Below are 15008 nucleotides of genomic sequence, written 5' to 3' on the forward strand. Positions count from 1 at the left end.
AGCCTAGAGACTTATAGTAAGAAAGTTATAAGATATTATTGTAATATTTAAAAGCCTCATTTCGACAATGTTGTTTATGAATACATTTATCCTTACTTATTTTTCAAAGTAGAACTCAAATCATATTAGTCCTTTAAGTAAAAAAAAAAAAAATATAGTACACAATATATAGTATTGTAGTGTATTTCAAGCTTTTTTCATTCACTACCCACAATATTTTGACGAGTTTAGTGAACTCTTTGCTGCTTCAGAACAACCCAGTGGGGTCAGCAATTGCGCTGTCAGCCGTGAATGTGAAAAATGAATAGAGTTTGTGACCAAATCTGGTAATGTGAATGAAAATCATGAAAAATATCTGATAAGAGCGCCGTAAAGTGCCCCGAATAATTTATCACAATCAATGTATTTGTGCCCGCTGGCTAGTCGGGAAAGAAGTAAAATGTTGTTGGCAAGGGCAGTGGAAATTATTCCAGACAAATACGAATATTTATTTCATTGCAAGAGAAAACTGTCATAAGTACAAACAAAGCCAAAACAACCACAATCATACAATAACTTTATTTTATACGAAGATAATGGAAGCTGAACAGCCAACAGTGCCTACAGAAGGTGTTGTGTCTGAAGAGCCAAGAACAGAAGCGGTATTGGAAGAGCAACATAAAGAAGAAGATGGAGGAAATGACTCCAAAAAGAAAGAGAAAAGAGTTTCATTTGAACCAAAAGATGAAGACACAGTTGAAGAGGCTAATAAAGAAACTAATCAGGAACCGAAAGATGGAGTCCAGCCAAAAGATGAAGAACCGTCTACAGTAACGAAAGCTGTGATGTTTGAAGAGGCAGAAGCACAGGGGGCCGATGAGATGTCAGTGGATACAGTCTTAGATGCAGTGTCAGAGGTAGGCTCAAGAAATGAGGAACAGGATGCTGAAGAAAAAGAAAAAGAAGAGATACCAGAAACTTCAGAAGAGCACGAAGGAGTTGAGAATGTAGAAAGAAAACTAACGGTTGAAGAAATCGAAGCCATAGAACGTCAGAAACGCAAGCAGAGGCTACAAGAAAACCAGCGAACAAGAGAAAGAATCATCAAGGCGTTCGATGCCTACAAGCAAGAGGCTAATGAAGCTCTCACAACAAGTACATCCAAGGAAGTATTTCAATCAAACGTTAATTCACTGCTTCAGGGCACATATGATGAAATGATGTTGGACGAACTTGAAGATGCTGAATCGGTTTTATCGCTCGCCTCATTAGTCTCAATTCCCTCCAACGCAGTGACTCACAAGGACGAATTTTTAGATAATTTTGGGGAAATGATTCACGTTTCGGACATATCGTTGGATGTGGAGTCCGAGGAAGAACCTGTTCTATTGACACCCGTATTAAGCAAACGGCGTACTGAAGAAGATGGCCAATTTGTGGACCCGTTAACCGGTGAGCCAGATTCCGAATCAGAGGAAGAGGAAATAGAAACTGGACCCGAGCTAGACAAAGTAGACATACCAGAAGAGGAGCAGGAACTAGAATCAAGCGATTTGGCAGATTTCGAATCGGCGATAATCCTCCCAGCTGTTACGTTCGCGGACGAAGCCGATACTTTTGATGTATTGAAAGGGTTGCAAGAAACGATTCCCATAGAGGATAGGGAATCGGGGCCCACATATGATGAACATGCCAGGAAACTCAAGACTGAAAGGATTGTAAGAGATTTTATTCATAATATGATAAATCGTGTGGTCAATCATGTGGAATATATGGATCCACGTGAAGTATTATCAAAAAGCCTAAGCATACCGAAGCTATATAGCGATCTGGAGAGAGTACTTAGTGAATATATATCGGAAAGGATGTTTAATGAGTGCATTGGTTCAAAAGTCGTCGAATTCTTCAGACGCGCCAAAATGTTTCGCGCCCTTTCTGCCCTTCATCCCGAAACAAAAGTGCAGGAGCGAGAGAGATATCGTAAAGCCCTTCTCCAGCTCGACCACTTGAAGAAAATCGAAAAGTCTACCAAACACCAGTGCAGTTATCTGATGGCCAGCGTTTGGATGGATATCACGAGTAACCAAACAATTTGCTTCGATACGGACGACCGTTTTTCCGAGGTGGTACGAAAAACATTGCTGCGCAAGGACTCGGAGCATCTAAAGCGGGTCATTGATGTGGAACTGCGCCGCATGATAAATGTACGGAATCAAATCAGCGATGTGCGCATCAAGCTAATAAGCAGAAAACACACGGAGGGTCGCCTTCATGAGGTGAGCTGTCTTTTAAAATCCAAATATATATGATTACTAAAAGCTGGGGCTATCAAAATTAGTATGTAGACTTGTCTTATCTATGTATTTGCAAAGCGAGTTCATCACAAATCATATACATATAGTCATATTTTTCATAGCATTTATATTTCCTGACTGACTCACCTATTTAACTGATCTTTCTGTACTCTTATTTATGTAGCGCTCGGCCAAATTTGATCAAATTACCGAAGATCTAACCATGAATCACTTCCTTGCCGTGTATCGCGAAGTTCAGACTATGGATGAACTGGCAGAGGGTAAGTCGCATGGCACTTTCAACACCTAATCTAAGCCATATAATATATTCACGAATCTAGAACAAAACCTCGAGATTACAAGGCTACACAGTCAGGTTAATAAGGAGCTCCACATGCTGATGCATATGCGCGAGAAAACGGACATGATCAAGGAAACGCTTGGGCACGATAAACTCAATTTACAGAAAAAGATATGCGAAAAGGAGGCAATGCGTAAGCAATTATATAGGGCCGAGATGGAACATGGAAATAATAAAAAAATTAAAATGGAAATACATCATCAGGGCGGCTTACTGTTCAATCCTAAGCTGATGTACGATTATGATAAGACCATGGACTATGTGAACGGAAAACGCGCCTCTGTGCAGAAATTGAAGAGAGTTATGAGACACTTGGAACAGAGGATCCGTAATGTCGAAGCCAAACTCCCAATTGAACCAACCAGGAAAGTTTGATTTTATAGTTCTTTGATCTGTTGGCTTTCCACGTTGAAATTCATTGAGATTACTTGTTACATAAAATCAAAATAAACCCTAAAACACATAACACTAAGTTATACTCAGTATGAATATTTATTATTATACTCTGTACATGAAATGTACAGAAGTATATTAGGTTTGCGGGAGCTGAAAGTGTAACAGGCACAAGGAGGCGTGGCAGACCCCATAAAGTATATATATTCTTGATCAGCATGACGAGACGAGTCGATCTAGCCCTGTATGTCTGTCCGTCTGTCCGTATGAACACCTGGATCTCAGAGACTATAAGAGCTAGAGACACCAAATTTTGCACAAAGATGCCTTATGTGTGTACGCTGTGCAAGTTTGTTTTATTTTTTTGATTTTTCCCCCCACTTCCCCCCTATGGGGGTTTTACCGATTTTCCATTCGTATAATCGCCTATATCTCGGAGACTATAAGACCTGGGTACACCAAATTTTAGTCCAAGATGCCTTATGTGAATACGCAGAAAATGTATGTTTTGGAATCTCCCTCCCTCCCCCCTCTCCCCCGCAAATCGTAACTCCCGTAATTCTTGGAATTTCGAACTCAAAACTCGAACTTGGCAAATACCTCCATTTAGTTATTATAAGTCCGCAGATGTTGTTGTTATTACTGCTTTGCTCAGGCAAAGGAGACATACACAGACACACACAAACACACACATACACGCATAATTATTCTACACATATGTACAGAGTATATCAAAGTCGGGATACACGACTTTAGCTTCTCTACTTGTTTTAAATTGTGATATTGCTTAGTATTGTAAGGGGCAATCATTTCTAGAGGCTATTAAATGACAAACTAGCTATCTTTCTAGATAGCTTATTTACAAACTCATTATCTGGAAACCTCATTGTGTTGAAGGTTTCCAAATATGATGTGTTTCTAAGCATCTAACTCCTCTTTGGAACCTTCTTCTGTGACAGGTAAAATATCAATTACATAAAAAGAATACGGATTTGTCTGCAACGTGTGTTCGAAGAAGATGCTTCTGGTTGCATCCCAACTGCGCGGCTTCTACAGAAGATGATCTTGCGATAACATTCTTTGCCAAACCCAATAGTTAGAAGCACAATCGAATTAATTTCGGAATTTATCTGAATAAAAATGTACAGGAAGCATTAACAAATGTTTTCATTTTAAGTCGATTTAATAAACTAAAATAGAATCCAAAAAAACATTACTAAAAATCTATTCAGCAGGCGGTTGATTAAAACTGGAACTACATAACGTTTGTTGAGATATATTCTAAATATGATTTTGACATTAATACTTGAATTGGCACTTGGCAGTCAGCAAATCAAATGAATCACATATATTAATTAATGCACCCGTCCTATACTTGTATACTATAAATACAGAGAATTTCGTTGAGCTGCTGTCTTTCCAACATTAAAAACATAAAAACAAAACAAAACTGCTTCCTCCCTAGCAGTGCGACAGAGATTCAAAGGGCATGATGTAACCGTTGGGCATGACCAGGAAGATGATAACCGGACTTCCCTCCTTTTCGCAAGGTGCCTTCGATGAGTCCGAGTCCTTGTACACCTCGTACACCTTGCAGCCATTGTCCTGGCACACCATGCGCGTCCACAGCCAGCGCTGTCCGTCGGCTCTTGGCTCGCAACGGGAAGTCACTTTGCTCTTCAGCCGGCGAACAGCCATCGAGCACATGGAGAGCGAACGCTTCATGCGGTCCGTGAACGAAGGTCCGCCACCATCGGACCGTTTGGTCTTAGGACACATATCCACTGGATTTGCAAAGTCCACGCGCGGCGTACGCTGACGAGGAGGTGGCGAGCACTTCGTAACCGATGGCTTCAGGCAAGGCGGCTTTGTATTACAGACGCTCAGCGTGGAGGAACCACAGCCCCGTGAGACGCAGGGCACGGCACATTTTGGCTTGGACTTGGGCGTGCAGCCAGAAGACTTATCCTTGGCGCAAAAGAGACTGCAAACCGAACAGCTGCTGGTCGCCTGCGCAGAACAGGCCGGTGGAGGACAGCCCACCGATGTGACCGAACTACAATTTCCCGTTTCATTCGAAGGAGCTGTGATTTGCGGAATAAATGCATTAAATGGTTGGAGCTGCTTCACCTCTTACCCAGCTTGGCCAGATCGAGCATACGCAGGATTTTAGTGGCACCTGCATAGTAGAGAATGCGATCAAGCGCCGACATGAGTGCTTCGTCCGGATACGGACCCAATGCATCATAAACGAGGGGTTGTTGCAATTTTCTGAATACGGCCACGGGTTGGGGGGAAGTGCTGCATCCACAGCAGATTTCCTGGTTGGGACAACAACTCATTGCAGTTTTATATGTCTCTGTTTTGAGGTTTTTTCCTAAAATATTTAATAGCTTGCTGGAAGTAATGAACATTAAATGCTCTGTGAATGCTTAGGCTCCTAAGATTTATTTACATTTCCATTCAAAGTCGTCCTATCCCATGTACAAATACAGCGACCAAGTAGATCCCCTCAAGTGCTTAGTCCTTAGTCCTTCTAGTATTTACTTTTAACACCTCCCCTCATCGGTGCACAGTGACACAAATCGAAAAAACCTCCAGTTTTGGTTAAAATGGCGCCCCTTTAGTCATTTATAACAAAACTCTTTAAGCCTAAATCGCATATAACTCTCGCAAATTGTTGGAATTACAATTCAAAACGATAGCAAGAAAATATGTTTTCAAACATAACTTTAATTGAATTCTAATAGCTATTGGAGAAATTGCTCCAACTACTCCAACAACTATCAACGAAAGTAAATTAAGTAAAAATATTGCGGAAATAAATTGTGAAATTTCTGGTAAATTAAATAAAAATATTGTGGGCGCCCTCCTCTGCGATTCTCATACCAAGTACCTAAGCGCTGGCTAATCGAGAATTAAATTGTGTGAAATTAAATTGTGAAATTTCAAAAAAAATTAAATTAAATAAAAATATTGCGGCCGCCCTCCTCTGCGATTCTCATACCAAGTACCTAAGCGCTGACAAATCGAGAATTTATTTGTGAAATTAAAAAAATTAAATAATAAAATTGTGGATTTAAATTGTGAAATTGCTGATAAATTAAATCAAATAAAAATATTGTGGACGCCCTCCTCTGCGATTCTCATACCAAGTACCTAAGCGTTGACAAATCGAGAATTTAATTGTGAAATAAAAAAAAATTAAATAATAAATTGTGGATTTCAATTGTGAAATTGCTGATAAATTAAATAAAATTATTGTGGCCGCCCTCCTCTGCGATTCTCATACTAAGTACATAAGCGCTGGCTAACCGAGAATTAAATTGTAAAATTTCTGAAAAATTAAATAATAAAATTGTGGATTTAAATTGTGAAATTTCTGATAAATTATCATCATTTTGTAAAGTTGACGTTGAATATCGAGCCACTGTGGCGAAGCTAGCCGGCAGATGTCAAAGGTGCGATATCCGACTTAACGCCGAGCGATGCTGCTCGACAAAAGATAAAATTTCTATTAAGGAAATGACAAAAATTGCTCGTATTGTGCCTGAAAGGCGAGGCTCGGCACAAGGATATTTAACTTAATGACGCAAACAAAGGCGCCGGGCGCAAATGACCAGCGTTGAATTTTTTTTAGCTTAGCCATTCGTTTAGCTTCTGCTCTTTGCCCCCTTGTCCTTGTCTCTGTGCCCCTTCCTTTTCTCCTTTTCATGATGTAATTACGAGGACAGTTTCCGCTTCTCGGCGCTGATTTGAACTATTATGTCTACATTCTCTCTGGTTAGTCTATTCTTTGCGCTTCCTGTTTGCGCATTTGATGCGCTTTTAATGCCATATCCTGACCTGACCTGAGCTGAACTGAACAATTTATCTGATTTCGGCAGCAGAAATGTAATTTCCGCACGCAACCCTTCCATCCATCCAACAATAAATAGAGTTGATGGTCGAAGTCAACGCGCACACACACATACGTTCCAAACTTCGTTTCGCATCGATATATATCGTATGTATACGTATATGTGTATGTCGTGCGTCGCATAATCATATTCATTAAGGCATGTGACGTGTGCTCCTGCGATTTGGTGGCAAAGGATAGAGCTGTGCGTGAAATAAATGAAGTTGTCTCCACTCACGCGTTCACGATGGCACGAAGTCGTTAATTTGTTACGAAAGTTAGACGAAGTTTGTTTCCTTTATTTGACTTACATCGTGAACTACGCACTATATTTCCCCTAAATAGTCTTTTCAGTGCTTAATAATGCTTATCTACTACTTAAGCATCATTTTTCTAAGGCATGGTTATTACTTTAAAATCCTCAAATGGGCTTTCTTCGGCAAGATATATACTATATAAATATATGCTGTTATTCTTCGATTGTTGTATTCGTAAGTACTATCAATTATTCTGGAGTAGAAACGTAGCCAGATATGTAGTAAGACTATATATGCTTGATCGTGAGTGAATTTTTGTCACGCGGGCATTTCTAGTTGAGGATAGCTTCGAATGTGACGCCCACCTGTTCTCACATGGGGTTGCTTTCTGGTTTTCCACGCTCGCCGCCTGCCGTTTACTTTGATGACAGATTATTTTCATTAGCAAAGCAACGCTGACGCTGTCCATTTGGGGGTCTCACGTGCCACTCGCGCCACAAAGACGATGGAAAAACGAAAAATTATTAACGTTAATTATTATTTTCATGCTGGCCGCTATTATGTAAAACATGACAAAGTACACGACTGCCGCCCCACACGAAGTGGAGCGGGGGCTGCGGTCACCCTCGCAGATGTTGCTCCGGGTCCTTACAATTGGTGTCCTCAATTTCCTGACTTTGTAGTTAGATTTTTGCCTGCCAAATCGGATTTCATTCATTGCAGCTGCAAAGCTTTGATAAAAAAAATAAACGAATGGAAAAATGTGCATATGTTCGAGAGTTTGTTTCGTTGTGGTTGATGAGCTGTCATATCTGTAAGTGTGTGTGTGTGTGCGTGTGTGTGTGTGTGAGTGTGTGGAGTCACAATCACTGTGAAGAGGCTTACGGCAGACCCAGGGGAAATCGCTTAAGCCGTTCATAATGAATATTACGACTGTATGTTTGGGTTTGTGGAATGAGTGCCTTTGGCACAACAATTTGCCAGTTGCTTTTTTTTGTTGTGCAAAAATCATTACATATATGCACCCACACACATAGTAAGCTGTATGAGCTTTCTTTTTTGCATTTCCAATTTATTTGAAAGAGTTCACAAAATTTACATCCCATATAAGTATAGTATGCATAGGAGAAGAATTCTCTATGTTTATTTAGTAATTATTTAATAAAAATAAAGGATTTTTCTCTTCCATACTTAGAGCAAGTTTATTACAAACCTATATAGCCATACTAAATAGATATGTCATAGTAAACAATAATTGGGTAATTATAATTAAATCTCGTTATTATAAACCTCTCGATATTCTAAAGTTGCTTCAAAATCGGTGCAGTCTATTATATAGCTGACATAGAAACAAATGCTGCAGAAATCAAGCCTTAGTACACAAAACTTTGATGCTTTAGCGTCGGTTCCTAATATAAAGTTTTAATAAAATCAATGAATCAATATAATATAGCTACCATAGGAATAATTGCAATGACAAAGTTTATTTTAGTTGAATAGCTGTAGCAAGGAAAAAGGTGGATATTTACAAAGTTGTCCAGTTAACAAAAACAAGTCATTATCTCACACGCAGTTCATTTCCTCTATAGAAATAACAGCTGCTTCGTCAACAACATACAAAGCTGTTTGGTTAAAAATATAGTATGTAGGTAGCTGGCTACTATCAGTTATGATGGCATAACGTGGCCTCAAGCGATCTACTCAAAAGCTTAAGCGCCATGGCAGCGGGAAGCACCTCAAACAATCCCACAAATGTTTGGCACTAAGTATTCCCGTTTGCTTTTATCGAGAAAATTGCGCAATTTTCATGCAATCAATGCGAAGCCAAAGAGTGATGGAAAGTGGGGGGAAACTACAAGTGCTCTCTGGGCAACACACACAATCGCTGCGTTGCCATGCAAGGACGTCGACAATGTCTGTCGATTGTGCTGCCTGTTAAATCGTGTGGAAGCTGATATGATTATGCGTACCCATAGTTACACTCTTTGTTGATGTACACCGAGAATTCCTTGTCCAGTCCCGCTCCGGCTCCCGCACTCGCTCCCGTTGCTGTTGCCATGCCATTTACTTGTATGCGAGAATGCAGGCAGCAATTAGCGTTGGGAGCTCTAAAGCTGCAGCCCACAACAATCCTATTAAGTGATTTAAAAAACATAAGCATCGTACTTAGTGCTCCACAGCTGCAAACTTAAAGGCACAGCATTAAGAAGATTAATTCCGCAAAGCTGTTGTTATTTTTTTCCACATACAGCCCCCAACCATACGCTCACAAATCTCAGATAACATTATGCATCATTGTGTCGCACACACAAACGCACACACACACAAGTTTGACAAATCTTTGGCAGGCAGAACAAAAAAATAACAAAAAAATTGGAACAATTTCACATTTTGAGTTGAAATGTGAAACCCCCAATCGATTTGCCAAAAGCTACAGTGCTGGAATCATTAAATAAAAAAGTTTGCGCACACACACTCTCCCACATGTGTGTGCGTCCCATTTTACAACAAAACAAATGCACACAAGGAGTTTGATAAAGTCGAGCAAAAGAAGTCCGCAAACACGAAAAGCAACAACAAGGAGAAAAAATCGCAATAAAAATCTTACAAAAGCAACATCCCTCGGCCCGCCTATCGACGCATTTAATAAAGCCCAAATGGAATGACTTCGTTTTTTGCTTCATTCTCAGATTCAGAAGCGTAACCGCAACACGTTAACGGTTTCGGTTTCACTTTGTGATTTACAACAATAACAACAACCGTTGTGGACGGACTGACTTTGTCTAACCGCCCTTGTCGGTTGAGTTTCTTGTATCCTAACTGTGCATTGCTCTCTGGGCGCGCTCATGTGTGAAAAGGTGGCTGTGCACACACTGAGAGAAATTGGCGACCAGACGTCAAACTGTAAGAACTTTTATGTGAGGATAAACATGAAATGTCTCTCTTGGCTGCTCAAAATTAATTGCAGAATTCGCTCTCATGTTAAATTTAGCAAACCCAATTTTTTCTCTCTGTGTACATACGTAAGTTGTTGCGAGCGCGCCGTCCTCATCATCATCATCATCATTTGTATCACAATCATTATTGCTGTCGCAGCCTTAGTACAAAGCTTTTAGGGAAGCCTCTCCCCAGACGCTGGCAAATGCACTTGACGCCTCGAAGTATGCAATGAAAAATGCTCTAAATGTGAATTCTATCGTCTCCCGAAAGCATCTCCGAGCAATGACCCCTTAGCCAGCCAGCTTCTGCACATTTCCATTTCATTAATTTCATTTAACAAACTCAAAAGCCAACTGAAGAAGAAGATAACGGTTAGTGGCAAAGGGAGGGGCAAAATGACGTGCGCCGAGCCTGATTCTCTGATTGTGTGATTGTCGTCTAAGCAACCAACGTGGTCGAGGCATATTTCAAGTGTTATCAGGCGGACAGCATCATGCATATATTAAGCCTAAATTGGCTTGGAATTTTGTCCTTCAACCCTCAGCTTTCAACACAGCTAATAGAAATGTTTGGCAGTTAATTTACCGTTATGAAGTTGCACATTATTAACGTTTGCCCAATCAGAGGCAGAGAGGGAAAGTCAGAAAGTCAAGGCAACCGGTTGCTCCACGAACAGCGCTTTTTATTTTAGAAAAACGTGGGTGATGCATAAACTAACCAAAAAGGAACTTTTTAGCCCGAGTAAGCGAATAAATAAAGAATAAATGAATATCGTTGCCCTTATTTTATTTTCTATTTTATATTAGCTTTTATTTTTTTTTTATTATAATAATTTAACTAATGGACAATTTTACTTAAAGAAATTTTATTATTTAAAATAATAATCTTCTTGGTGATATTTCTAAACTAATTCAACTGATTTTAAATATTCAGAATTGGCAAATTGAAACTTAACACTAACAATCCTTTATGATTTAAAAAATTTATCTTATTAAATACGAAATTTATTTACAAGTTCTAAGAAACAACTTTTGTGTTTTTTATGTAATAGAGTGTAAAATGGAAATATCACATTACCAGCAACTGCAACGGCAGCTGCTGTTTCGCATACTCAAGCGATTCGTATGCCCCTGCGATAAAGGACAAAAGAAACGCACGAACTGCTCAGCATATAAATGGTCATTATAAGAACACTCTCGAAACGGTTGCGCTCGTCCGGCTTTAGCGTCATGTTGACAAATCCTGTGAGCAAATTGGAGAGCATAAAATGCAAGAGTCCATTCATATTGAGCGCCTCCACGAACATCGGTAGCTGAATTTGTTGTGTCTTTGTGGGCGCCTCGGCATCGCCAATGAGCTGCTGCTGTGCCTCCTGGTTGGACGGCTTCAATGCCAACTCGTACAGCAACATGTAGATTAGAAGCAAAGAGGCGCAAGTGGCAAAAACCCAGATGTTGTAGCCAGCGCTGAAGGTAACGCGGGCAATTCCCAGTACATGGGCGCTGACGAAAACCAAACACCAACTAGAAATGGACATTATCAGCATTTGGCAGAGCTTGCGTCGCATCTCCACGTAGCTAAGCGTCTGTTTGGATGTGTACCATTTGGCAAAGTAAATACTGAAGATATAAAGACCAATGCATCCGGGTAAGGCACTAAGACCCTCACGGTTAGCGGTTAGCAAATTCTCGCGCCCTGCACTCTCAGACATGACAAAGTTTGAAAGCCCCATTTGCAGACCTAACTCCTGCAGAAAGAGAATGCCTGTTAAGATAAAATCAAACGTTAAACAAGTGATTCCCAATTTTGTAGTGCTTCTAAAACTTACCTAACGACAAAGGGAGCAGCTGCCAATCTGAGCGCACAGCCAAGGTGCAGAGCGATCCAAATAGCTTAGTGAAGCCCAGCATGAAGAAGGCATTTAGGTGCGTGCCATACTCGTGCTCATCCTGATTATAGTTGATCAATGATATAATCAAGGTGCGTCCCAGGCCCAGCACCAGCAGCGGCGCCACCACCTTGGGCAGTCGACCCAAGTCCCTTAAGTTTCGAGCCCGATGAGAAACCAAACCCATGTTCCACACAAACACACCAATTCCCAAGTCCATCACCGAAGCACCAAAGTAACGACTTTTGCGACACGCGTGCGGAAAGAGGGGAAAGTCCACAGCCAAGATAGCAGCACAGACCCCAATATAGGCGTTCGAACGCAACAAAGTAAACACCACCGGCCGCTTGCCCACATCGAACGTACGGTTATCCAATTCCTGCCAGAAACGCGTACGCCACACCCTATACAGAATCAGCACAATGGACACCACGCAGAACCAATCATTGAATTTAACATTGACAGTCGAATTCAAAACATTCGGCAAAATAACGAGCAGTCCCTCCACGAGAAAGCGTCGGTTGGGTGGCATCTTCTGACAGTACAGATAACCCAGTGTGAAGCCCAGCAAGCTGGTCAGGGTGTACATAAAACTATGCACACTCTCCTCTATAGTGTTCCACGGTTTCCTATCCAAGCTAACCGTCAAGTATTCCGGCATGTTGAGCGGACAAGCCGGTTGCTCTATAAACGCTTGAAATACGTAGAACGGTGATGACAGCCAACAAAATTTTGTCGACGACGAGACGTAGGCATCATAGCTGGCTTGGGCATCCGAGTCCATGGTAGTTAATATAATTTTTCACCTAATCTACAATGGTTTTAATGCGGCAATTGGAAACACAAACCGTCTATAAAAAAAACCCGCATATGAACAGTAACAGCTGTTGGCAGTGTTGCCAGACCAATGTACCATTATACGTTAGCAAGCAGTGCAAATGCAAGCAGTTTATAAACAAACTCCACCCACATATCGCGCTCATTGCATACTATTAAATAGTTCATTTTAGTTTATTCGAAAAGCAAATACTACTATGTATTATTATAAATAAATGCATTGATCACATAACTAAACTAAAGCTCTTCGTGCGGATTCATGGTTGGAGTTGGCTGAGGGAATTCCTTATGCAATCTCACCTGTGCAGCAGCCTCCGCCACAAGACGACCAAATTCCACAGCATCGAAACGATAATTTGTAAACTTGGCATGCGCCCCACCCTCTGGATGGTGGCCTTCGTCGTTTGGATATACCAAGTGCCGATGCTTCCACGTAATGTAATGCACGCCACGCAGACGTGCGAGATCTTTGTAGCAATTGGGGTCTTCGCAGTTGTACAATTCAAAAATGCAAGCCCAATTGGGCAAAAACAACAGATGCGTCAGTCCGGCGCCATGCATGCCAATGAGTATGTCAGAATTCCGAGTGATGGCCAATTGCTCGGTAAAGGAGAGACTGTGCGGATACAAACATTTAAGAGCCAGACATATGTAAATTAATTTATACGCACCGCTCGTATGAGACGCGTTGTACAACATAATCCTCGTTGGTATCGAGCTTCGCCAAAAGCTCCTGTTCATTGAGTACTTGACGGTATTTTGTGCGACGCGACAAATACGTTATGCGTAGCTTACGTTGAGGTAGTGGGGCCTGGAATGGGATCTGTAGGCGGTGCAGAATGAACTCAGAAAAGGCTCGAAACAGACCACTGTTTGAGCAGCCTTGTATCTGTAAGACAATAAAAATGTACATATGTACATATGTATATAGATATGATTTGTCTGTAGCTATTTAGCTTACAATTGGCGTGTTGTAGAACAGTCCGAAGATCATGCGTGGCAGCAATGGCAGTACAACGTTACGAAAGCACACACGCTTCCCCTGCACATCGCTCAATGTCCAGACTGGGCGCTGTGTAAATGCCTTGAATGTGTCGCGAAATGGCGAATCATATGGATAGGTCTCCCATATCAATATTTGCACATCTGTATTGAAGGCGGCAGGATGCGATTGATTCACAAACAGCGAGGCATACAAATTGAAAAAGTCGCAGAAATGATGATACATATTGTAAGTGGCATCGATTTTCATCACAAAAGTGGGCGTATCTACAACCAAATCGCAAGCATCGCTGCCCAGCACCGGATAAGGAAGCACATCAAAATTGCGAAGCTCTGGCGCCCAAGACTGCAGCGCGCCCATATGTTCCTGCTCCGCACTAAGGCGTGTGCGGTTAAGCTCACAGTGGCCCAGCAGCTGCCCAGGACTCAACACGTCCATATGGTATCGAATGCGCTCCTTACGATTAGCCACATCCCGCAAATCGAACAGCAAGTTGCGGCCCCGACAGAAGCGCAAATACTTGGTGCACTCCAACGACGAATCGGTGACAAATTTGGGCACGCACTGTGGTGTAAGCTCGACCAGTTGTTGTTGTATATAGCCAAAGTCGGTCTGGTAGTAGAAGGTCTGCACTTGCGCGTCTTTGCTCTGCACCCAGCCTGTGTGATCGCCTGGACAGTGTGGCGTCTGGAAACGGGCCTCAGCGCTGCAGTTGCGCTCATGGCCCCAACAGGCATGCTTTTTCGTCACTGTTGCATTGATGGGCAATTGCGTGCGAAGTTTGGGAAATGTGTTTAGGAAACGTATCAAATGGTCGCTCGGCAGATTAGGCAGCAGTGTATGTTTCACTTCCGCCTCCCTTTGGGCCAAAGATGGCATCAGCAGGGCGTTGAGTATTAATACTAATAAGTGCAATTGTTGCATTGTTTCAGCTTTAAGTACTTCGTTGCAGTTTTTCACTTTCTAAATGCATCTTCCAAGCTTTTCCATCTACATTTCACGGCCAACCATAGCATTGGCTTTGCCTTGCTTTGCTCAGAGCGATGATCTCACTTCTCAGCGAGTAGTTAATGTGATTATTAAGTTTATTATTTAGCGGCTACAAGCTTTATTGTGAGCTGTCCATCAAGCCAGCCACGCCGCTCCATGGCCAAACAA

General features: G+C 41.5%; 4 protein-coding genes across 4 annotated transcripts; 1 reads left to right on the forward strand and 3 right to left on the reverse strand.

The window, feature by feature from the left end:
• Positions 1 to 548: 548 nt before the first annotated feature.
• Positions 549 to 3095, forward strand: LOC115631591. Its single transcript, XM_030528392.1, has 3 exons — positions 549 to 2255; positions 2458 to 2554; positions 2615 to 3095. Exons 1-3 carry the CDS (start codon positions 576 to 578, stop codon positions 3007 to 3009), a joined length of 2172 nt encoding a protein of 723 aa, XP_030384252.1. The 5' UTR covers positions 549 to 575; the 3' UTR covers positions 3010 to 3095.
• Positions 3096 to 4270: 1175 nt separating this feature from the next.
• LOC115631815 lies at positions 4271 to 5429 on the reverse strand. Its single transcript, XM_030528651.1, has 2 exons — positions 5165 to 5429; positions 4271 to 5111 (listed from the first exon to the last, which is right to left on the reverse strand). The coding sequence occupies exons 1-2, from the start codon at positions 5367 to 5369 to the stop codon at positions 4489 to 4491; spliced, it is 828 nt and encodes a 275-aa protein (XP_030384511.1). The 5' UTR covers positions 5370 to 5429; the 3' UTR covers positions 4271 to 4488.
• A 5637-nt stretch (positions 5430 to 11066) lies between these two features.
• LOC115631733 (uncharacterized protein At4g17910) lies at positions 11067 to 12759 on the reverse strand. The gene is made up of 2 exons (XM_030528572.1): positions 11951 to 12759; positions 11067 to 11886 (listed from the first exon to the last, which is right to left on the reverse strand). Exons 1-2 carry the CDS (start codon positions 12669 to 12671, stop codon positions 11234 to 11236), a joined length of 1374 nt encoding a protein of 457 aa, XP_030384432.1. The 5' UTR covers positions 12672 to 12759; the 3' UTR covers positions 11067 to 11233.
• Positions 12760 to 12981: 222 nt separating this feature from the next.
• Positions 12982 to 14972, reverse strand: LOC115631559 (EGF domain-specific O-linked N-acetylglucosamine transferase). The gene is made up of 3 exons (XM_030528350.1): positions 13809 to 14972; positions 13519 to 13736; positions 12982 to 13463 (listed from the first exon to the last, which is right to left on the reverse strand). Exons 1-3 carry the CDS (start codon positions 14772 to 14774, stop codon positions 13085 to 13087), a joined length of 1563 nt encoding a protein of 520 aa, XP_030384210.1. The 5' UTR covers positions 14775 to 14972; the 3' UTR covers positions 12982 to 13084.
• Between the last annotated feature and the right edge of the window lie 36 nt (positions 14973 to 15008).

The sequence above is a fragment of the Scaptodrosophila lebanonensis genome, unplaced genomic scaffold (assembly GCF_003285725.1).
Source record: "Scaptodrosophila lebanonensis strain 11010-0011.00,11010-0021.00 unplaced genomic scaffold, SlebRS2 tig00001412-arrow-pilon, whole genome shotgun sequence".
Lineage (NCBI taxonomy): Eukaryota > Metazoa > Arthropoda > Insecta > Diptera > Drosophilidae > Scaptodrosophila > Scaptodrosophila lebanonensis.

What these genes read in the sequence shown, in the direction of transcription:
- LOC115631733 (XM_030528572.1), bottom strand. Translation starts at nt 12,671, where the DNA reads ATGCCGGAATACTTGACGGTTAGCTTGGATAGGAAACCGTGGAACACT. An exon ending in GCTGCTCCCTTTGTCGTTAG is followed by an intron (nt 11,887 to 11,950) that starts GTAAGTTTTAGA and finishes TTATCTTAACAG; the next exon opens with GCATTCTCTTTCTGCAGGAG.
- LOC115631591 (XM_030528392.1), top strand. Translation starts at nt 576, where the DNA reads ATGGAAGCTGAACAGCCAACAGTGCCTACAGAAGGTGTTGTGTCTGAA. An exon ending in CGGAGGGTCGCCTTCATGAG is followed by an intron (nt 2,256 to 2,457) that starts GTGAGCTGTCTT and finishes TTATTTATGTAG; the next exon opens with CGCTCGGCCAAATTTGATCA. An exon ending in TATGGATGAACTGGCAGAGG is followed by an intron (nt 2,555 to 2,614) that starts GTAAGTCGCATG and finishes TCACGAATCTAG; the next exon opens with AACAAAACCTCGAGATTACA.
- LOC115631815 (XM_030528651.1), bottom strand. Translation starts at nt 5,369, where the DNA reads ATGAGTTGTTGTCCCAACCAGGAAATCTGCTGTGGATGCAGCACTTCC. An exon ending in GCTCGATCTGGCCAAGCTGG is followed by an intron (nt 5,112 to 5,164) that starts GTAAGAGGTGAA and finishes CGCAAATCACAG; the next exon opens with CTCCTTCGAATGAAACGGGA.
- LOC115631559 (XM_030528350.1), bottom strand. Translation starts at nt 14,774, where the DNA reads ATGCAACAATTGCACTTATTAGTATTAATACTCAACGCCCTGCTGATG. An exon ending in TGTTCTACAACACGCCAATT is followed by an intron (nt 13,737 to 13,808) that starts GTAAGCTAAATA and finishes ATTGTCTTACAG; the next exon opens with ATACAAGGCTGCTCAAACAG. An exon ending in CAACGCGTCTCATACGAGCG is followed by an intron (nt 13,464 to 13,518) that starts GTGCGTATAAAT and finishes GTATCCGCACAG; the next exon opens with TCTCTCCTTTACCGAGCAAT.